Raw genomic sequence first — 16,203 nt, forward strand, 5'->3', positions numbered from 1 at the left:
TGATTTGTTTAGGCATACCAGGGCTGCCCAGCCAGTCAAAGGGGAATTGAGATTTCACCTGAAATATCTTCTCTCAAACAATAACTGCCAATCTGACCTTACCCTTTGATTAAGTGTGAGTCCCCCTGATTTCAACAGATGGGACGGGGCTCCGCAAGGACAGTCATTGGGTCCTCGGTTTTTCTCGGAGGAACAGTGCTTACAAATCACCCTGCTGGGGCTCTTGGCTGGGTGTTCTTTTTGGTGTTCAAAGATCCTGTGATAATTTGATGCTGAGCTCACCAAAGCCATGGCTTTCATTGTCACTTGGATGCAAGATGCTTCTCCCCCAGACACTTGGCAGAGGAAAACAGCCACATTTGCCCACTTCAAAGATGCAGGAGGCAGAGGCAAACGGCACCCTGAGATCTGGTAGTAAGAAAGAACCCAGAATCTGTCCCATCACATATACTTTAAAGTTCCCCCAAGGACTGACTTACCACGACTCACTTAGAAAGGGAGGCCCCCTGAAGGTTGGCGATGGACGTTTCTCAGCCACAAAAGTGAGAAGCCCGGCAATGACGTGGTCTCCTGTCCGGAAGACAGTAAAGGGTTCAAGTTCATCCATGGTCCCAGTGAATGGGCATTTGGCACTCACCCCCCTGCACGTTAGAAGCAGCAGCAGCAGAAGCAGAAGCAAGACCATTCTCTGCCTGGGTGCCCCTTTTCCCCTCCCAGGAGCCAGCTCTCAGAGACTGACAGAAGGAGCTGCCCCTGGTAAGACTGTGGACTTGACCAGATTGAAAGGGAAGGATCACAAGCATCACACCAACACAGTGTCCCTCCAGACAACCTCTGAACACCTTGGGAGAAAAGACTTTTATGCACCTGCCTGTTGGAAGACGTTACATCACCCTGCTGTTGGTCCTCCTGTTTACATGATTCGTTTCAGAGTGAAATTTTGAGAAATCCCTGGAGCTTTGCTGATCGACAGAATAAATCACCATGATATTGATAATTATAAGGGAAAGAATCTGCACTGCCCAGGACTCTGTGTTTGGCCACATGTGCAGAGAGGGAGAAAAGATGTTTCCAAGAAGAGGCAATTGAATTAGGGCTAACATTCAGGGAAAAAATCCTTCAGAAGAGGTCGCCATGGGAGAAGCTCTGACCAGGGGAATGGGAGGCTGGGTCAAGACCCAGGGGTCCTTAGCTTTCCCACTGGCTGCCAGGATAACCACACCAGGCCACAGTAGATTCATGACCCTGGAACCAGAGTTCACCTTGAGCATCCATCAGCCAGAGGAGCTTAGTTCTGCTGGGGGAAGGAGGACCCTTTTAATCACAAGGTCTCACCAGGGATGAGAAGCAGATAAGGCAGATCCAAAGTCCCATCAGAGTTAAGCACAAAGTGTTCCTTAAAGTCATGATGATCATGCTTTCTTTTCTTCCTACAACCCACACTCAATAGTTTATACATCCAGACTCAACAAAGTCACACTTCCCATTGAATTCGATAGGTTCTCAAGTTTTCTTTAAGAGATTCAACTTTATTCATTTCTCAACTTTCTTTCCATTGAGAAACCCCTGAGACATTCTTGAGGCTTCGATAAACCCCAAACAGTTTTATCAGTGCTGTAGTGAGCCCAAAGTGATCCAGCTGGTTGCACGTGGGGAAGCGCAAAATCAAACCCGGTTCAATGGATTAGAAGTCCTCACTCCTAACCACTGCACCAAGTTGTCTCAGAGACAGTCTCGCAGATATGAGGGCCTCCCGATCCACCCACCTCCAACGTCTGCCGCTTTCGCACGACCGCCGCCATTTGCTGCCTGGCCGCCAACACGAGCGGCGGCCCGCACACCCGAGAGGCGCTGGCGGCACTACCTGCACACTTGTCTGCCTATTCATTGCTCCCGGGAGGTAGCCATTATTAAAAAGACGTTCCAGTTTCCAGGAACAAGGAAGAGGGAAGAGGGGGTGAGGGCATGATGAGGCCTTTAGCTTGTTTGAGCCTCCATGCCAGGGGTAATCAAACTGCGGCCCTCCAGATGTCCATGGACTACAATTCCCAGGAGCCCCTGCCAGCAAATGCTGGCAGGGGCTCCTGTGAATTGTAGTCCATGGACATCTGGAGGGCCGCAGTTTGACTACCCCTGCTCCACGCCTTCCTTCTGATGGTTGCCTGCAGGTTGCTGTTCTGAGGCACGTGCTGAATAGGTTGGTGAATAGGTCCACTTTATGCAATTCCCCAACTCGCACTTTAAAATAGAGGATGTAGAGAGCCAGTTACTGCCCAGACGCTGTATGTTGGCGATGTCATATGGAGAAGCCAGAATATAACGACTACGTAAGGTAAGTATTTCACTAAACTTAATGAGTGCGGAAAAGCCTAAAGTGTTCATTTCATAACTAGAATAAATAGAACTGGTCAGTCAGAGAGCTCATTCATTCATTCATTCATTCATTCATTCATTCATTCATTCATTCATTCATTCATTCATTCCAATTGTGTGGACCCTCCCCTGCTGGGCAGAAGAGCTCGTTATAAGATTTAAGAACCATTTCAGTGCTGCCAGGGTAGTTCCTCAGTGGAATAGACTTACTCAGGAGGTAGTGAGTTCAACTTCTTGGGAAGTTTTTAAGCAGAGGCTAGATAGTCATCTGGCAGAAATGCTGATTTTATGAACTTAGGCAGACTGTGAGTGAGTGGGGAGGTAGGGGGTTGTGCATGGGGTTGGACTAGATGACCCTGGAGGTCCCTTTGAACTCTATGATTCTAAGACAAGAGGCCTAGTTTTTGAGCTTGGCTGAGTCGGAAGAAGCCTTAAAAAAAAACTCCCTGAACCTGCTTCTCCAGCAATAATTTTGGGTCCCATATAACATGAAACGCTTAACTGAGCAGGCTGTGAAAGCCATAAAAAGGAGTTGTTTTGCTTCCTTCCTCTGCATCAGCTAGCTAACAACTTGTTCAATGATTCTATAGTTAAGGTATTAAGATACCTAAAAAGATCAGTACAAGCTTTTATATTTTATTTTATTTATACTTCAGTTTCTATACCACCTCTCCCAAGTCGTCTACAAGAATTCACCCTGCCATAACCCCTCCTAAAACAACAATTAAAACCCCAATGACATTCATTAAAACCCCAGTAAAAACTAGCCCATAACGGCAAGTACTCTCTCCTGCCGCCCTGCCTCAACAGACCTTCCGATAGCAAGGCCAGTGGTCCCCAACCTTTTTATCACCGGGGACCGGTCAGCACTTGACAATTTTACTGAGGCCTAAGGTGGGTATTCTTTTGCCGAGGGACGTCGCTGCTGCTGCCTGAGCCCCTGCTCCACTTGCTTTCCTGCTGGCGCCTCTATCTTCCCGCCGCACACTGGGGGGCGTTGCCCGCAGCAGCTGCGCAGTGCCACACCGAGGGGGAGCCACAGCCATGTCGGCCGCTGGAGAGCACCAAAGCTGAGCCAGCGGCAGAGTGCCAGGGCAGCCCCCGAGTCAGCAGCTAGGAAGGTGGATGAGGAGGACCTGCAACCCAGTACCGACTGATCTACGGACCGGTACGGGTCTCCGTGCCAAGGGTTAGGGACCACTGCCTCAGGGGGACCATCTAAGGGGGAGCCGGGTCTTCCCACGCAACACAGGTTTAAAGTGAAAAGTATCTCCAGAGAATCAACTTCCATCTTGACCTTTCATCCTGAGATGGTCCTTGATATTCAGACCAGACCTCATTATGATGATGTAACATTTGGGGAGGAAGATGCAGCCTAGCAGTCCACCACTGGAGGCCAAGATGGAGAAGACCTGCACGGCGACCATGTATTTCCCCTTGGTGCTCAGGTAGGTGGGCACAAAGGACACCCAAACACTGCAGAAGACCAGCATGCTGAAGGTGATCAGCTTGGCTTCGTTGAAGGCCCCAGGAAGCTTCCTGGCCAGGAAGGCCACTGTGAAGGAGATGGCAGCCAGGAAGCCCATGTAGCCCAGGGCACAATAAAACATGGCCACAGACCCTTCATTGCATTGCAATATGATCTGTCCATGCTGGGAATGCATGTCAAACTCTGGGAAAGGGGGAGAGATGGCCAGCCAGAGAGCACATAAGCCTATCTGAACAGTGGAACAAGAAAACACAATGGACTTTGCCAGACTCTTCCCCACCCATTTCCTCATCCTGTTCCCTGGCTGGGTGGCCATGAAGGCCACCACCACAGTGATCGTTTTAGCCAACACGGAAGAGACGGCAACTGAGAAGATGGTGCAGAAGGCTGTTTGTCGGAGAAGGCAGGTCACCCTTCTTGGCTGGCCGATGAATAGAAGGCAGGACAGGAAGGAAAGCAGGAGTGAGATGAGAAGAATGAAGCTGAGGTTTCGGTTGTTGGCTTTGACTATCGGCGTGTCCATATGTTTTATGAAGATTCCTAGAATGAGAAGTGTGGCTATGGAGAAGAAGAGGACCAAAACAATGAGGATCATCCCTAAAGTCTCTTCATAAGAAAGGAAAGTCACCTCTTTGGGAATGCACTGAGTGTGGTCAGGGTTGGGATATTGATCTTCTGGGCATTTGGTGCAAGTATTCGCATCTGGAAGGAAAAGGAGAGACTTCAGCATCATATTGATCTAATTCATATCCACCACAATGTGGACTCCTTTGCAATCCATAGAGCCAAATTCCATCAGGGTGAGAATTGGGGGTTTTGTACCTTTATAATAATAACTGTCCGTTCTCTCTTTGGGTTTTATTGTTACTGATGTGGAATGTCACCCAAAGGACCAGATCTACAGGGAGGCGCTCCCCAAGTCAAGGTCATCAGTTAGGATGGCCAAAAGGGTTGTAGCTTCAGATAGACGTCTGTTGAAAAGTCACCGAAATCAAAACCGGACTGAGTGAAAGGACCAGTTACACAGAAGAACAATACATGCTGAAGGGTAGATGGAACACATTGGAAGACAGCATTGCTGGTTCAGCCTGGATATCCCCACCACAATGGGATCCTGGGGGATCAAAACATAACTCCCTCAAATATGGGAGAGCTGCTGTAATGTCCTGTGGTCTCAATAGGCCTCAGCTTTAATATAGGGCTGAGTGCTCTAGTACAAGTCAACCTGTAGTCCATGAACATCTGGAGGACCACAGGTTGACTACCCCTGCTCTAGTAGAAATAAATAGCTGAAATTATGCCAAGGAGAAAACCATGACTTGAGGATTGTGTTTGGAAGTTCTCTTTCAGCTAGAAGTACAATGAATCCATCCATTACATCCTCACACCATCCCAGTAAATGTGCAAGTGGCTGAAATGCTTATTTATTTATTTATTTATTTATTTATTTATTTATTTATCAATCATTGCATTTCTATCCCGCCACTCCCACAAGGGCTCGTGGCAGCTAACAATTATTAAAACCCCAATACATAAAACCCATAACATTATAAAACACAACTCAACCATCCTCTTAAAATCCTCCACTTTGCAGCAAAAAAAAACATCCTAAAAACCTCAGGGTGGACGGAGGGGCTTCTAATCTGCTCCTGGGATGGCAAGACTGGCAGGGGGGGGGGGAGTCCAGTTCTTCTTCCACGTGTCAGCCTCAACTATAGGCCTAGTGGAAGAGCTCCGTGGAAGAGCTTACAGGTTTGTCTTCAAACTCCAATGAAGGCTCAATTGCTGTCCTTCCCGGAACCCAAAACAACAGACAGGGAAATAACACCTCGCCATATCAAAGGACACTCTGATCCTGCTTTCCTGTGTGAATGCCCGATTCCCACCGATGCTTAGGGCTGATCCTGCGTTGAGCAGGGGGTTGGCCTGTATGGCTCCTTCCAACTCTATGATTCTATCATTCTATGACTAGATGGCCTGTATGGCCCCTTCCAACTCTATGATTCTGTGATTCTATGATGCTTGTCTCTTGTCTTGCCCCTTTCCCACGGCCCAGGTATATAAGTCTTGCCGCCCCCTACCACAGTGTCTCTGTCCAAGTTTCCTGTCTGTGGACATGTGCAGAGGATAGCCTCTATTTGATAAACTTTTCCAATAAAGACTTGATACTTAAAGCTTCATCCTGAAGGCCGGGAGTGATGTCTGTGGAGTGAGTTTGCTGGGGTTCAACCGCTTGGCTCCTGACAGTTCCCCCCCCCCATATATAGGCCCCAGGGGGCTATTCTTATCTCTTCCAATGCTCTTCTATGCTGAGTTGCTATAATGAACCAGGTCTTCCTGCCTTTTAGTGCCCCCCTATATTTAGGGCCGGGGGGTGGGGCTATTACTTCTTGCCTCTTCTGTACCTGCCATGCTTGAACTCTGAGTTGCTTTAATGAATCCTTCAATGAAGACCATTCCTTTACACTGGATGTGTGTGAATCTAGCCCGTGGTTCTTGACACTGACCCTGCAAACGAAGGACCGCCTTGTACGACATTGCAAACACAACCATGGATGCCACTGAAAGCCACAAAGGCTGATGGAGATGAACTGCTCTTCACACTCACCAGCAATTACCCAGAAGCCTCTCCCCAGGAGGTCTGTTTGAGAGAGACAGTTTGGTGTAGTGGTTAGGAGTTGCGGGTTTCTAATCTCGCAAGCCAGGTTCAATTCTGCACTCCCCCACATGCAGCCAATGGGGTGACCTTGGGCTCGCCAGGGCACTAATAAAGCTGTTCTGACCGAGCAGGAATATCTGAGCTCTCTAAGCCTCGCCCACCCCACAGGGTGTCTGTTGTGGGGAGAGGAAAGGGAAGGTGAATGTAAGCCGCTTTTAGACTCATTTGGGGAGAGAAAAGCGGCATATAAGAACCATTGCTACTACTTCTTCGTCTTTCCTTTGAAAAATGGAAAAGAAAGGTTAGTGCATGAAATTCTAGAACAATGCTGAGAAAATAAAAAACTGATTCTTAGCTCCGTAGCCAGGAGGATGACCTTTCCCCCCTCACCCACCTTCCTGAGAGGAGATGGTTCCTTCCCCACACAGAGAACAGTCAAAGCAGCAAATGGGCTTCCCTTCCAGGGCCACCTTCACATATCCAGGGAGGCAGCTGTTGGCACACCTGGAATCAGGCATCCTCTGCAGACAGAGACAGGGAGCATTATCCAGGGAAAGGAGAACTCATTCACTGGGGAAGGGCAATTTTGTAAGATTTATAAAGGTGGATATGATGAAATGGTCCATTCCACGCACTTATCACTGGCCACTTTGATAACTATTGTCTCAAATGAAAAGCTCAAAAGACTCTCAAGGAGGTTTCATGGATTAGACTAAATAAATTTTTAGACCTTACACAACCAATCTCCCCACCTGCTTGTACCAGGGGGGCCACACAATAGCAGCCTGATCCAGGGTCAGCTTCATCTCCCCCGAGGCCTGTCTTTCGATGCTCCCAACTTTGATGCTCTGGAAGGAAAGGTTGCGCAAGATGATCATATTCACAATGTCCAAGTTGGCTTCCGGGGCCCCATTTTCACCCAGATCGATTCCACCCACAGAAGAGTTTTGAAACTGGTAGCGTCTCAGGAAAGGATGAAGCTAGAACCACAGAGAGAATAACACTCTTTAGAAGACGGAAGACTCTTCTACGTACTCGTTGCAGCTTGATCCATTTGCAGCTTGATAAAATCAGAGTCCAGTAGCGCCTTTAAGGCCCACAACTTTATTCAAGGCGTGAGCTTTCGAGTGCAAGCACTCTTCCTCAGACCTTGCACTCGAAAGCTCACGCCCTGAATAAATCTTTGTTGGACTTAAAGGTGCTACTGGACTCTGATTTCACTGTGCTACTTCAGACCAGCACAGCTATGCATTTGCAGTTTGATAGAAGAAGAAGAAGAGTTCTTATATGCTGCTTTTCTCTACCCAAAGGAGTCACAAATAGGCTTACAGTCGCCTTCCCTTTCCTCTCCCCACAACAGACACCCTGTGGGGTGGGTGAGGCTGAGAGAGCCCTGAGATTCCTGTGGTCAGAACAGCTTTATCAGTGCTGTGGTGAGCCCAAGGTCACCTAGCTGGCTGCATGTGGGGGAGGAGCAGGGAATCAAACCCAGCTCTCCAGACGAGAATTTGGCAATCCTAATCACTAAACTAAACTGGCTCTCTGGAGGTCCCTTCCAGCTCTATGGGTTCGTAGCAATCAGAACACATAAACAGTCATGTCCAATAACATAAGAACAAAATAAAATCAAGTTCTAAAGTGCAGTGAAATGAGTGGAAGGTGAAGTGGGTAAGAGCAGCAGATTCTTATCTGGGAAACTGGGTTTGATTCCCGCCCATCCAAGCAGCCAGGTAACCTTGAGCCAGTCACAGCCCTGTTAGAAGCTGGTCTCAGAGAGCAGAAACATCAGGGCTCTCTCCTGCCTGTTGTGGGAAGAGGCAGGGAGGGCAACTGTAAGCTGCTTTTAGACTCCTTCTGGGAGAGAAGAGCAATGTATAAAAACCAAGTCTTCTTCTTCTTAATACTCTCCGGGATTAAGAATTCTGTACGTTTTAATCGCATCAACTTCCTCAAACGATGGATTCCTTCACCTAAGAGCAGGGTCCTGTTTTTTATTTGGCAGATTCTAGTCTAGCAGCACCGGAGAACCAAGGAGATTGGGGAGGTATCGGCATCTGAGAGTCAAATTTCCCTTCGTGCTACTCAAGTAGGACGAGCCATCCTTGAGTCCTCCCATCCCCCTCTGGGCTCTTCTGCTGCAGACCAGCACGGACACCCTCTGAAAATATTTGACGTTGGGGAGTTGTTATCCTACCATCAGGTCTTTTTCTAAAGGCCCGTCACTCCAGCCCAGACAAAATTGAATGTGGTAAGGAGGAGGGTTACAATTCAGTTAAAAGGATGAGCAATAGGGCTCCCAAGGGGAACTACAGGAGATGTTTTCTCTTAAATTCACCAGAGAAAAACCATTTCCGAGATCAGCAGTGGAGTTGACTGTCTAAAGAGGTGGTGCCCTCCCCCTCACTGATAGTCTCAAAGCAGTGGCTGGACATCTTGGATGCTTATGGCTGATCCTCCATTGAGCAGGGCATGGGACCAGATGGCCCTATGGCCCCCTCCCACAGTAGGGTTCTACGATTCTATAAGAGAGTTCGCCAAGAGAGGCAGATGCTGGATGTGCCTGAGACATTTCCTAAAGTCTGTGTGACAACCATCTTAGAATAAATACACAATAATCCTTTCAAAGAGAAATTGCTGATTCTTCATTTACAGGTAAAGGTTACCTGCCAAGGCTGTATTCGCTCATATTCTCCTCTCCTTCCTCCAGCCCTCGTTGTCCTCTCAGACCTGGAGGAGTAGGCATCATGTAATGCACGTGCCACAGCCTGGATGGAGGAGTAAACATTGCAGGCCCTGGGAGGCAGGAGTTCTTTGAGGTCCTCCAAGGGCATGTCTTGCAGCCCCTCTCTCTCCCTGTATCTCTGGTAGCCTCTCCCAGACAAAACAGGCTTTGAGTGGACAGGATCAAATCCTTTTCCCAGAAACTCTTTAAAAAGATGGCGACAAGCTTGGAAATAGAGAGGCATCCTTCTTTTCTTTGTCTGGGTCTTGACAGAGAGAGATCCATGCATAGGGAACTTAGCAGGGAAGGCGTCACACACTAAGGTCAACAGGTTGTCTAGTAAAAGAGCTGTGATCCAAATTTTACCTACTCTGACTAACATGGCATTTTCAGTAAGTAGTCTTATAGTATAAAGGTATATCATGGGGAAAATATTTCCATAGAACACATATACTTTGACTTCGGTTTGACGGAGAAATGAAATCAAGCGCTGCCTTCCTTCTGTTGACCAAACGTCGGAAGTAATGCTCTCCATGGATATCCCCTCTTCAAAGGCAACGCAGATGCCGCTCCTGAGCATGAGAGGGGTCAAGGTGCCCTTGAACTTCTCCCCGCTGTCAGTGTCTTGAGCAAGTAGACCAACCCACGTCCATCGGAAATGCAAGAGCAGCCTGACAATTCCCCGGTATTGGACTTCTTCCACTGGAACCAGTTGGTAGAAAAAGGGGAAATTACTTTTATCCTTAAAAACGATCAAATCCGAATCATGACTGACCTAATGGAGAAAAGGACATATTTGGATTTCATCACATTCAAGTGTCAATCAAAAGCAAAATACCTGATACAATTCTATGATGGTGATTTTTTAAAAAATCCTTCAACGGCAGGGACCAGTTTCAGCCGAGACCTTTCCTGAGAGAGATTTCACCCTCTGTGGGGTCCATTTCAGTGGGGGGAGGATTCTGACCTTCCAGCATCAGAAGTCCTACAGTTGAACTCATCTACTAACAACCCATGACTTCCAACCCTCACCAGATCATTGGTCAAGAATCCCCGGAAACAACATTGAAGTTTTAATTTGTAAAAGAACCTTTATGTGTCCTTAGAATCAATACAAATTACACTGATATACAAATTTCTTCCTTCATAAAATATGTTTTGCTCCAAAGGGCTCTTCAAAAGACTGTCCCTTTTTGCAGGGAGAGTTTCTTATTGATCTCCCTGCTGCTTCCCAAATCAACAAAGTCGGTTCCAAAATCTTGTAAAATCCTCTGCAGAGGGATGCAGATGAACCACCAGAGGACCTAAATCCTCTCTCACATCTCTCTCAAGTCTTCCAAAAGCTGTTTTTGATCTGTACCAGAAACATTTTGATGTCCACCCATGTTTCTTCAGAGACATTGCCCTGTCCATGATTCATACCTGAGGGATTTTGTAGGTGCTCAAGAGTGTTGAAATGTCACTGGAGATGACAGAATGAGATGCTTCAAGAACAGCCAAGACATTATTCTGTCTGCCACATTTGTAGTTTGGAATAGTCTTCTGGGCAGAGTTTAGCAGGTCTATCAAAGCACCATAGCTCAGCCGGTGATGAACAGTGTTCTCGTAGATGGTGTAGCCCAGGGTGATATTTTCCGGTAAGAGCCTGGGATTCCGGTTGACCTCTTGAATGGCTAAAGAGAAGGCAAGGAGGTGCCACTGCATCGCTAATTTCCTGCCAAAAAACACATGTACATGTCTCATTGTCCAGGGATTTGATAAAATTGGGACATGCCGGGGCCTTACCTGGTATGGGCAGAAGTCGTTATGATGGTTTGCAGTGATGACCACACAAAATAGGTGGCCGCCACCTATTGGCATCTCGAATGAAGAACAATCAAGCAGTCAATGACGCGAAATAATTCAGCCTGAGATCCTGGAGAACCACTGTGGCCAGTTCCGCACGGAGGGCACAGCATCGGGCTGCCCACTGGCGTTTCCACCGGGAGGATGTGGTTCAGAGTTTCATACTGTGTAAAACCAAAACCAAAAAAAGGGAACACAGCCCAACCTTAACAGGTAGGAACTCTGAAGATGAGCTGTACAATAAAATAATGTAAATCTTGTAGATTATTTATTATAGTGCACAATTAAAAAGAGAATAATAATATCTTCATAAAAAACTATACAGAACTAAGAGCACATAAGACCAAATGCGTTTTGACCCTACTGGGTCTTCCTCAGAACTGTGACAATACACTCTATACAAAATATCTATACCAAACTCATTATAAAGTGTAGCTGAGTGGTTGAATGAGATCCTGCAAGACAAATAGATATTCAAAAATATCAGAATGAGCATGAGCATTACCAATATATGTACATTTTATCCTTTTTGGAGACCACCTCCTGTGCTATATGCCTAGGGTCACCACTCTGTAGAAATAATAAAAAATAAGAGACTACTTTTGAGAAATTAAAGAGTAAAATTGCCCATATTACCAACAGGATGTCCCCATACATACCTTCGCTATAATATAATTCTGTGATGAGAGTGTATCTCATGTGTGTCAGGAAAAAAAAGCTATATCATTGTATTGGGGAGGAAACTATTTATTTACATCTGTAAGTATTCATGTACAGCTGATGTAATCCTGCTGTTGTTGAATCAGCCAGTGTCTGTGGACTGGCCTTGAAGTCCATCAAAAAAAAAATGTGTGTGTGTACGGGGGAGGGAAAGAGGGGGAAGACACCATTTCAAGTCTACCAGCTGCAAATTAAAATACAACATTGATACATATTAAAATGCCAACATCCAGTCCTCATTCAGGCCATGGGTAAAAGAGTTTAGCTGGTATATCCAAAAACAGTTCTCTTTTTCTCAGAAGTTTGGATGATATATCTGCTGATGCAGACACCTGTTCGAAAGCCCAGAACCGCAGCTCTGGGTGTCCAGCTTCCACAAAAGTGCTTTGCCAAGGGAGCTGTTATTTTCTTGCATCTGATGTTGCTCCTATGTTCACATAACCTTGTTCTTAGGGTCCTAGACGGACAACCCACATACTGTCCTCCGCAGGGACATTCAATCACATATCACATAGATCAGTGGTCCCTTAGCGCCGGGACGCGGCTCCTTCTTCCCTCCCCCCCAAAGCAGGAAGCGGCCAATTAGCTCACGGCCCAGCAAGCTTCTTATTTCGGGAGGGGAGGGAAGAGAAGCTTGCTGAGCCGCAAGCTAATCGGCCGCTTTAGCGGCCGATTTGCTGGCAGCCCGGAGGGGCCGGGAGGGGGAGCTTCTTACTTCTTAAATTGCATCAGTTCCGTCTCATAGTCAGTCCAGAGAATGAAAATGTCATCCAGAAATCTCTTGTACATTGCTATATGTTTTTTATAAAGATTCACCTCCTGAAAAAAATATTTGTTCTCAAATTTATCCATAAATAGGTTTGCCAATTCAGGGGCAAATGTACAGCCCATTGCTGTGCCTGAGATTTGCCAGAAGTACTCATTTTCAAATTGGAAAAAATCCCCCCCCCCCTCCCGCCAGTTTGGTGTAGTGGTTAGGAATGCGGACTTCTAATCTGGCATGCCAGGTTCGATTCCACACTTCCCCACATGCAACCAGTTGGGTGACCTTGGGCTTATCATAACCCTGATAGTGTCATTCTGACCCAGCAGGAATATCTGGGCTCTCTTAGCCTCACCAACCTCACAGGGTGTCTGTTGTGGGGAGAGGAAGGGAAAGCGATTGTAAGCCACTTTGAGATTCCTTTGGGGAGAGAAAAGCAGCATATAAAAACCAACTCTTCTTCTTCAGTAATCTCAGGGCTCTCTCAGCCTCGCCCACCTCACAGGGTGTCTGTTGTGGGGAGAGGAAAGGGAAGGGGATTGTAAGCCGCTTTGAGACACCTTTGGGTAAAGTGGCATATAAGAACCAACTCTTCTTCTTCTTCAGTAATCTCAGGGCTCTCTCAGCCTCCCCCACCTCACAGGGTGTCTGTTGTGGGGAGAGGAAAGGGAAGGGGATTGTAAGCCGCTTTGAGACACCTTTGGGTAAAGTGGCATATAAAAACCAACTCTTCTTCTTCAGTAATCTCAGGGCTCTCTCAGCCTCGCCCACCTCACAGGGTGTCTGTTGTGGGGAGAGGAAAGGGAAGGGGATTGTAAGCCGCTTTGAGACACCTTTGGGTAAAGTGGCATATAAGAACCAACTCTTCTTCTTCTTCAGTAATCTCAGGGCTCTCTCAGCCTCACCCACCCCACAGGGTGTCTGTTGTGGGGAGAGGAATGGGAAGGCGACTGTAAGCCGCTTTGAGCCTCCTCCAGGTAGGGAAAAGCGGGATATAAGAACCAACTCTTCTTCTTCTTCTTCTTTCCCTCCCCTATACACAAACATTATTTTTGCTGGACTTCAAGGCCAGTCCACAGACATTGGCTGATGCAACAACGGCAGGATTACATCAGCCTCACAGATGTACATAAATAGTTTCCTCCCCAATACAATGATATAGCTTTTTTTCCTGACGCACATGGGATACACCCTCAGCACGGAATTATATTATAGCGAAGGTATGTATGGGGACATCCTGTTGGTAATACGGACAATTTTACTCTTTAATTTCTCAAAAGTAGTCTCCAATTTTTTATTATTTTTACAGAGTGGTGACCCTAGGCATATAGCATAGGTGGTCTCCAAGAAGGATAAAATTTACATATATTGGTTGGAGCCATAATTTACAGTAAGTCCCCACTCATGTTTGAGAGATTTACATATTAGACTCTCCTTTTTAAATCATGCTTATTCTGATATTTTTCAATATCTATTTATCTTCCAGGATCTCATTCAACCACTCAGCTACACATTATAATGAGTTTGGGATAGATATTTTATATAGAGTGTATTGTCCCAGTTCTGACGACTGAGGAAGACCCAGTAGGGTCGAAACGCGTTTGGTCTTGTGTGTTCTTAGTTCTGTATAGTTTTTATGAAGTTTTTATTCTCTTTTTAATTGTGCACTATAATAAATAATTCTACAAGTTTTACATTATTCTATTGTACAGCTCAACTTCAGAGTTCCTGCCTGTTAAGGTTGGACTGTGTTCCCATTCCTGGTTTGGGTTTTTACACAGTATGAAACTCTGAACCACATCCTCCCGGTGGAAACGCCAGTGGGCAGCCCGATGCTATGCTCTCCATGCGGAACTGGCCACAGTGGTTCTCCAGGATCTCAGGCTGAATTATTTCGCGTCATTGACTGCTTGATTCTTCTTCATTGGAGATGCCCAGGATGGAACCTGTGTCCTTCTGCATGAAAAGCAGAGGCTCCTCTACTAAGTCACCATCCCTGCCTGTCCTGGTGACTAGACAGTGTATTTTCCAGTACCCTTAGGGGCAGTCTCCCAGTGCTGGGGCACCTGTCAAAATGCAGTATCTTCTTACTAAAATCGTTGCAGCTTTGATTTGTTTACAGTCAGGCATACAAGGGCTGCCCAGCCAATCAAAGGGAGATTGAAATTTCAACTGAAAGATCTTCTCTCAAATAACAACTGGGAATCCGATCTTATCCTTTGAAGAAAGGCAAGTCCCCTTGATTCCAAGAGAAGGGATGGGACTTTCCTCCTTCCCCCACTCATTCCGCAAGGACACTTATCAGATCCTCGTTTTCCCTTGGAGGAACAATGCTTAAAAATCACCCTGCTGAGGCTCTTGGCTGGTTGTTCATTTTGGTTTTCAGAGACCTGAGAATTCGGTGCTGAGCTCACCAAATCAATGGCTTTCTCTGCCACTTGGAGAGTCCGAAGTACGATGCTTCACCCCCAGATTCTTGGCAGTGGAAAACAGCCAAATTGGCTCACTTCACAGATGCAGGAGACAGAAGCAAACGGCTTCTGAAATCTGGTAATAAGAAAGAACCCAGAATTCTATCTCATCACATACATTGGAAAGTTCCGCCAAGGACTGACTTACCACATCTTACTTAGAAAGGGAGGCTCACTGAAGGTAGGCGATGGATGTATCTCGCTCACAAAACTGAGAAGCCCAGCAATGAGGTGGTCTCCTGTCCGGAAGATATTATAGGGTTCAAGCTCACCCATGGTCCGAGTGAATGGGCATTTGGCACCCTCCACCCTGCAGGCTAGAAGAAGGAGCAAGAAAAGCCGAAGCAAGAACATTCTCTGCCTGGGTGCGCCTTTTCCCTTTTCCCTCCCAGGAGCCGGCTCTCAAAGATTGACAGAAGGAATTGCGCCTGGTAAGACGGGAGCAGTAGTCACCTGAGCAGTCCTGTGCTGGCTTGATCAGACTGAATGGGAAGGATCGCAAGCCTCACACTGACACAGGGTCCCCTTCCCCCAGACATCCCCTGAACACATTGAGAGAAAAGTCTTTTATGCACTAGACTTCCCTGGCCTGTTGCAGGACATTGCATCACCCTGCCTTTGGTCCTCATGTTTTCATTCCTCGTTTCAGAGTGAACGTTAGAGAAATCCCTGGAGCTTTGCTGGTATAGAGAATAAATCACCTGGAGCTTTGTTGATTTACAGGAAAAAATCTCCATGATATGGATAATTATACGGGAAAGAATCTGCCCTGCCCTGGACTCTGTGTTTGACCACCTGTGCAGAGAGGGAGAAAACATGTTTCCAAGAAGAGGCAATTGAATTAGGCCTAAGTTTCAGGGGAAAACAACCTTTAGTAGAGGTTAGCATGGAAGAATCTCTGACCAGCGGAATGGGAGGCTGGGTAAAGAAACAGGGGATCGTTTGCTTTCCCAATGGGTGCCACAACAACCACCCCGGGCAATATGAGAGTCATGACCCCAGAAACAGTTCCACTTGAGCATCCATCAGTCAGAAGAGCTTAGTGCTGCTGGGAGAAGGGGGGTCCTTTTATCCACAAGGTTCCACCAGGGATGGCCAGTTGCCACCTTGAGGAGCAGATCAGGCTTGTCCAAAGTCCAATCAGACTTAAGCACAAAGTGT

At 46.8% G+C, this 16,203-nt stretch overlaps 1 protein-coding gene across 1 annotated transcript; it reads right to left on the reverse strand.

Annotated features, from left to right (window-relative positions):
- Positions 1–3,653: 3,653 nt before the first annotated feature.
- Positions 3,654–15,318, reverse strand: LOC143833869 (vomeronasal type-2 receptor 26-like). The gene is made up of 5 exons (XM_077330095.1): positions 15,191–15,318; positions 10,666–10,957; positions 7,274–7,501; positions 6,916–7,042; positions 3,654–4,564 (listed from the first exon to the last, which is right to left on the reverse strand). Exons 1-5 carry the CDS (start codon positions 15,316–15,318, stop codon positions 3,654–3,656), a joined length of 1,686 nt encoding a protein of 561 aa, XP_077186210.1.
- Positions 15,319–16,203: the final 885 nt, after the last annotated feature.

This window comes from Paroedura picta, chromosome 3, assembly GCF_049243985.1.
Source record: "Paroedura picta isolate Pp20150507F chromosome 3, Ppicta_v3.0, whole genome shotgun sequence".
Classification (NCBI taxonomy): Eukaryota; Metazoa; Chordata; class Lepidosauria; order Squamata; family Gekkonidae; genus Paroedura; species Paroedura picta.